General features: G+C 39.3%; 1 protein-coding gene across 1 annotated transcript; it reads left to right on the forward strand.

Annotated features, from left to right (window-relative positions):
• Positions 1 to 4,505: 4,505 nt before the first annotated feature.
• On the forward strand, positions 4,506 to 6,259 carry DEFB135 (defensin, beta 135; the record flags this gene model as incomplete). The annotated part of the gene is made up of 2 exons (XM_008576328.1): positions 4,506 to 4,560; positions 6,194 to 6,259. Coding segments are annotated over exons 1-2 (121 nt in total), but the record flags the coding sequence as incomplete, so codon positions are not given.
• Between the last annotated feature and the right edge of the window lie 1,318 nt (positions 6,260 to 7,577).

A 7,577-nucleotide genomic window follows, 5' to 3' on the forward strand; every position in this document is an offset into this window, starting at 1 on the left:
GGTATTTTTTTAACGTAACGGAATAAAACTAAAAATCAATAACAAGAACTTTAAAAACCACACAAATACATGGAAATTAAACCACATGCTCCTGGACAACCAATGGGTCAAAGAAGAGATTAAGAAGGAAGTAAAAAATTTCTTGAAACTAATGAGGGCAAAACACAACATACTAAAACCAAGGCAGTATTAAGAGGAAAGTTTACATCCATAAACTCATACCTAAAAAAAAAAGAAAGAAAGATTTCAAATAAGCAACCTGACGATGCACCTCTAGATACTAGAAAAGCATGAATAAGCAAAATCCAAAATAAGTAGAAGGAAAAAAAGGAAATTCAAGGCAGAAATAAGCAAAATTTAGATTAAAATACAATAAAAAGATAAAATCAAATGAAAAGTTGGTTTTTTGGCAAAGATAAATAAAATTGACCAACCATCTGCTAAACTAATCAAGAAAAATGAAAATGAAATTGAAACGCAAAAGGAGACATTACAACTGATACTACTGAAATACAAAGGATCCTTAGAGACTATTACGAACCACTACGTGCCAACACAATTGATACCTGGAGGAAATGGATAAATTCCAGGGCACATATGACTTGTCAAGATTAAACCAAGAAGAGATAGAAAACCTGAATAGACCAATACCAAATAACAAAATTGAACCAGTAATAAAAATAAAATCTCCCAATAAAGAATAGCCCATGGCCAGGTGGCCTTACTGCTGAGTTCTACCAAACATTTAAGAGAACTAATGCCAATACTCAAAAAATCGAAGTGGATAGATTTCTTCCAAACCCATACTACAAAGCCAGCATTACACTGATAGCAAAACCACGCAAGGACACAACAACAAAAAAGAAAATTACAGGCCAATATTCCTGATAAACATAGATGAAAAATCCTCAATAAAATACTAACATACCAGATCCAAGAACACATGAAAAAGATTATATATTGTGACCAATTGGGTTTTACCCCAGGGATGTGTGTATTTCCACATACACAAATCAGTAAATGTAATACTTCACATCAACAGAATGAAATAAAAACATGATCACCTTGATAGGTACACAAAAAGCATTTGATAAAATTCAGCATTCTTTCATGACAAAAACTCTCAGAAAATTAAAGAAGGGAAGATTCTTAACACAATGAAAGCAATATATCACAAACCCACAGCTGGGTCGTACTGAATGCAACAAGACAAAGATGTCCACTCTCACCACTTTTATTCAACATGCAGCTGTCAATTTCTAGCCAGAGCAATTAGGCAGAAAGATATAAAGGGCATATGAATTGGAAAGGAGGAAGTCAAATTGTCTCTGTTCACAGAGGACATGATTTTATATATAGAGAAACCTAAAGGCTCCGTTAAAAAACTCCTAGATCTGATAAACAAATTCAGTAGAGTTGCAGGATTTTAAAATCAACACACAGAAATTGGTGGCATTTCTGTACACCAACAACTGACTAGCAGAAAAAGAAATCAAGAAAGCAATCCCATTTACAATAGCAACAAGAACAACAAGAAGAACAACAACAAAATAGCTAGGAATAAATTTAACTAAGGAGGTGAAAGACATCTATAGGGAAAACTACAAAACACTGACTAAAAAGATTTTAAAAGAAACACAAAAAAGGAAAGATATTCCATGTTTATGGATTGGAAAAATCAATATTGTCCAAATGTCCATACTACCCAAAGTGATACACAGATTCAGTGCAATCCCTATGAAAATACCAATGACATACTTCATAGAAGTAGAAAAAAAAAATCTAAAAGTTTACATGGAACAAAAAACACCCTGAAAAGCCAAAGCAGATCTGAACAAAAAGAACAAAGTGGGAGGCATTGTATTCTATGACTTTATACCACAAAGCTATAGTAATCAAAACAGTGTGGTACTGTCACAAAACCAGACACATAGACCAATGGAACAGAATAGAGAATTAAGAAATAAATCCATGAACCTACAGACAACTGATTTTTGACAAAAGAGGCAAGAACACACATTGAGGAAAGGACGGTCTTTTCAATAAATGGTGATGGAAAAATTAGAAATCCATATGCAGAAGACTGAAACTAGACCCCTATCTCTCACCAGATATAAAAATCAACTAAAAATCGATTAAGGACTTAAATGTAAGACCCTGAACTATAAAATTTCTGGAAGAAAACAGGGGAAATGCATCAGTACATGGGACTGGGCAAAGGTTTTATGAATAAGAACTCAATAGCACAGACAATAAAAGCGAAAATAAAAATGGGATTATATACTACTACAAAGCTTCTGCATTTCAAAGGAAACAATCAACAGAGCAAAAGAGACAACCTGCAGAATGATTGAATATATTTTCAAACTATTCATTCAATAAGGATTTGGTATTCAGAATATGCAAGGAACTCAAATGGCTTAATAGTAAAAAAAAAAAAAATCCAATTAAAAAACAGGGAAAGGAGATGAACAGACATTTCTCAAAAGAAGACATATGAATGGCCAACAGGTACAGGAATAGTGCTCAGCATCACTCATCATAAGAGGAATACAACTGAAACCACAATGAGATGTCATTTCACCCCAGCTATTATCAAAAAGTGAGAAAATAAGTGCTGGCGAGGAGGCAGAGAAATGGAAACACTTCTTCGCTGTTGGTGGGACTGGAAATTAGTACAGCCATTATCAAAACAGTATAGAGTGTTCTCAGACAAGTACAGATAGAACTGCCATACTATCCAGCAATCCCACTACTGAGTATATATCCAAAGGAAAGGAAATCTACATGTTGAAGGGATACCTGCATTCCCGTGTTAATTGCAGCTCTACTCATAATAGCCAAGACTTGGAACCAACCTAAATGTCCTTCAGTGGATGATTAGATAAAGAAACACAATAGTACACAGCCTCAAAAAAGAATGAAACTCTGCCATTTGCAGCAACATGGGAAAATTATGTTAATAAGGAATAAACCAGGCTCAGAAAGAGAAATACCACATGTTCTCACTTATATGTGGAAGCTAAAACACTTGATCTCGTAGAACTAGAGAGTAGCACAGTGGTTACTAGAGACTGGTGGGGAGGAGGGGAGAGAGAGATGGGAAGAGGGTGGTCAATGAATTTAGAGAGAGGAGGAATAAGATCTAGGTTCTAAAGCAATACATGGAAACTACAGTCAACAACAAATTACTGCATAACTTCAAGTAGCTAATTGAGATGATGTTGAATGTTCCCATCACAAAGAGGTGACAAATGTTTGAGGTGATGGATATGCTAAACACCCAAGTATGACCATTGCTCACTGTATAAATCAATCAAATATCACATTGCACGTCATAAATACATACAATTATCATGGGCCAATTAAGAAAAAATAAATTAAAAAGAAAAAAAATTCAGAGACAGAAGTAGATGAGAGGTTACCAGGAAGGAATAATGAGAAGTCATTGCTCATTGGGTGCCTCAGGGTTTATGTTCAGGCTGATGGAAAAGTTTTGGAAATAGTGGGGTGGTCACACAGCATTGTGAATGTAATTAATTCCATAAACTGTATGTTTAAAAATGCTTAAAATGGCAATCCTTGTATTATGTGTATTTTACCACAATACAAAAAAATATATCTATATATCATCTATCTACCATTATGTATTATATATCTCAAGCTAGTGCATGCAGAATGTGGATCCACACTCTGGTTGTTTGATTCTGCATTGTGTATTCTTTATAGAATATCAGATAGAGTAATAAAACTTAAAACACTTTGAAAACTGTCAAGCACTGTTGACCTTCAGTCCCTCAAAGAGTTTTGTCATAAATTCATTGTACACCCTGCATTGCCCAGTACATGCCCAGCACAGAGCATGTGCTCAGTAGGGAGGCTTGAGACACAATGCTCTCTCCACACCCAGGGTGGTGTGCAAGCTTTTGTCTATGCCCTTTTGGAAGCTCTTATCTTCCTAAAGAGATCACAGCTGCACTAGCATTGGGCCAGGCCATACTTCAATTCTGGATGTAGGAGTCACAAAACCTGTTTGTAGGTTGTGCTGCTGCCATTTAAGGTCTATGTGAACTTAGGAAAGTCATTTATTCCACCCGAGACTCAAGTTCCTTGTTTTTAAAATGAGGAGAATAATCCCTATCTGGGTCTTGCATGTGCACAAGATTGAAAATTCTTTGTCAACTCTATAAGTCACCTTATGGTTCTTGGCTTTTGTTAAATGGGTGTACAGTGAAGACACAAAGACTGCTATGCAGAATCCCAGCAGGGCCTGTTCACACAGTGTGAGTTCAGTTGACAGCACACAAGAGGCACCCGGGATGTGTGCTTTCGTGGTGTGAGGTAACGTTCAGAGTCAGACCTTTCATCTGCTGGCTGCTCAGTGGAGCAAGTAGATGTTCTTGTCCCGAAAGCTTCACTAGCCATGCAGGTCCCTGTCTCTCAAAGCTACATATAGGGTGGCTCTCCCCTGCCTCTTGGCGGCCTTCTTGCTGGTTGGGTTGGCCATGAGGTGCTTACTCTTGGTCCTGATCCTCGTCTTGCTCTCCCATGTCCTGCCAGGTAGGATGGAACGCCCTCTCTGTGGAAGTGGGGACAGTGAAGGATGGGGGGGTGAAAGATTCTGCAAGAGAAAAGTAGGAGTTGTACACAGGAAGCTGAACCAGAGGGGGATGAGAGCAGAGACGGAGGCTCTGGCTGCTGCAGGGAGTGCAGAGGAAATGCTAAGGCCACGTAACGGGAAGTGACTCTCTTCAGAGAAGAAACTGGTTCTGGATTTTGGTTTGGGGAGTCTATGATGTTTGAGGGGAAGGTTGTGCTGATGATATTGGCAGAAGTGGGGCTGAGCAGCAGGATGAGACCTTTAGAGGATACGTGGGACTTGGGGTGGAGGGAGACTGTTCCTTGAGGACTCTTAGAACTTGTCACCCATGTCATTTTTTATTCATTTAGAAGCCAAGGCAAATTTTTTGCTGAGCAGAATATGCAAACAGAGTTGGTTGTTAAAATGTGTTAAGTGAACTTACAGCATGATGGAATCCCATGGACCATCAGTGTGAGGGGTCAGAGTTCACATTCTCTGGATGGAAGCCAGCAGCTTGATAATACGGAGAAGAGTCCACTCAAGTGACTAAAGTGGAGGCTCTTGAAATTGCTCTGCTTGTGGTTTTCTGGGGCCATCAGAATGCTGCCACCCCCTGCCTCAACACTTCGTATTCAAAAGATATCACTTAAGGGCCAACTGTGAAGTATTTAAAAGGCATACACAGATGAGGATAATGCTGAGGCTGCTGCTGCTGTCCTGGGTGGCAGGACCTCTGGACACCTTGCACTGTGTCTCCACTGGACTCCTTTGTCCCCAGAGAGCTGCACCAGTGCTAGGGAGCACATTGCAGGCTCTTGGTCATACCACATTGATTATTGTCATACTACAAAGGCCCAATCCATAATCCCATGGGAGCAACCGGGTGGAGAGGCCGGGAAGGCTTAACACGAGAGTGGATGGCTCAGGAGGGTGACTCGGGGCCACGCTCACCCTCTTCGACTGCCTTCCTGCCACACCTCCTCCACCCCTTGGCTTCCAGAGGCACCCAGGTCTTAAAGTCTAGGAAAATTACTAATGTGAGATTTAGGTATGTGCTCCAGATATTTCAAACCATTTCATACTTACTTTCCCATGGGATGCTCTTAAGTATCCGGTGATTAAACCAGAGCAGGCAGTAGGGTGCTTGACAAAAAGTCATACTGAATGTTATTGGGGATACAGGCGTAGAATCATGGGCTTCTAAAATTCTCGTTCCCTGATGGTTCTTTCTTCATGCTGACACTCTGCGTAGCTATCCCAGACCCTGCACGCCTTTCAGTGTGGGGCCACTGCAGAACCCTGGAACTGCTCCAACATCTGAATGTTCGTTCCATAACCAATCGTCCCAAGAAGGATCTGCGGGGCCTTGTTATCTGTATGTGATTCATTATTGATTCATGTAATTGTGGACCATGGGAGCTAACAGCCCGTAATAGGGCCCTGGAAAGTAAAATAATGGTAACTGAAAGGGGGGCGTCCAGCCATAAAATGTTTTGGATGTCTTTGATCATTTCCAATGTCTCATTACAAAGTTATAAAGTATAGCCCTAGGTCTAATTTATCCACACTGCAGGATGCTGACTGTGCACTAACCTTTGTTTCTGTTGGCAGTTACGAGTGGACCAAATGCATACATCAAACATGTCTTTTCTTCATGCTGGCGAATGAAAGGTACCTGCAAGAGAAAATGCTCAGGAAGCGAAATACATCATATTATTTGTGATCCATATTATTTGTGCTGCATAACAAAACAATACTTACCTGTGCTGTCTGGGAAGTAGTTGTGAGTGTCTGAAGGCTCCTGCTGATTTCCACTGGGAACCCGGATCCTTCTCAGTAGCACCATCCCATTAAAACGACGGCGTTCGCGTTTCAGTGTTTTTATGTCTGCTGTGTTTGTCTTTATTGTCTCTCCTATGGAAATTGTCTCCTAATTAAATTCCTTCTCTTCGGTATTTTTCTTTTCATTAATTTATTACTTATCAAAATTCACTTAAAAACTGTTTTGAAGTACAACATACAATTAGAAAAGTGCACAAACATCTTGATGACTTTCACGAATTCAACACACATGTGTAACCAGCACCCAGATCAAGAAAATAATATTTTAACATCCCAGGCATGACCAGTCATTACCCCCCAAAGGATAATCCCTGGCCTGACTCCTAGTAGCACTGTCCTGACACCCGGTTTTGAATTTTCTATAAATGGAATCATACAGCAGCTTCTCCTTTGTGTCTGGCTGCTTCTACTCTACACTATTTTTGTGAAAATTAATCATATCATTTCATGTAACTGTAGTTTATCATACTCAGTGATATACAGTATTACATTAAAGAATATATCAATATTTATTTGAATATTGTAGATGGTCATATTTTTAGTTTCCAGGTTTTGGCTCTTATAAACAGTACCACGGTAAACAGTACTGTACATGTTTTTTGAGGCATGTAAACTAGGGTACTTCAAAAGATCTGTGTAGAATATATCAATATTTATTTGAATATTGTAGATGGTCATATTTTTAGTTTCCAGGTTTTGGCTCTTATAAACAGTACCATGGTAAACAGTACTGTACATGTTTTTTGAGGCATGTAAACTAGGGTACTTCAAAAGATCTGTGGAAAGATTCATGCTATCTTTTAGTTCTATTTTTCTGCAAACTTTTGGAAGTTCGTTCACACAGGCATTTCTGTGGGCGTATACCTGGGAGTGGAATTGCTGCATCACAGGTTATGCACAGGTTCAGTGTTAGCAGAGAGACATTACGTGACTGTCTTCCGAATTGGTTGTCCCAGTCTGTGCTCCCACTCACAGCTTCTGAGAGTGCTTGTGATGTTACATCCTCAACCAGAACTTGTGTTTTCTGCCTTTTTCCATTCTCGGGGGCATATAGTAATGGCATACGGTGGTTTACTTTGTGTTTCACTGATGACTAATGAAGCTGAGCACCTTTTCAGATATTAATTGGCTATTGAGTGACCCTTATTTGTGA

Source organism: Galeopterus variegatus, unplaced genomic scaffold (genome assembly GCF_000696425.1).
Source record: "Galeopterus variegatus unplaced genomic scaffold, G_variegatus-3.0.2 Scaffold1327, whole genome shotgun sequence".
In the NCBI taxonomy this organism is placed as follows: domain Eukaryota; kingdom Metazoa; phylum Chordata; class Mammalia; order Dermoptera; family Cynocephalidae; genus Galeopterus; species Galeopterus variegatus.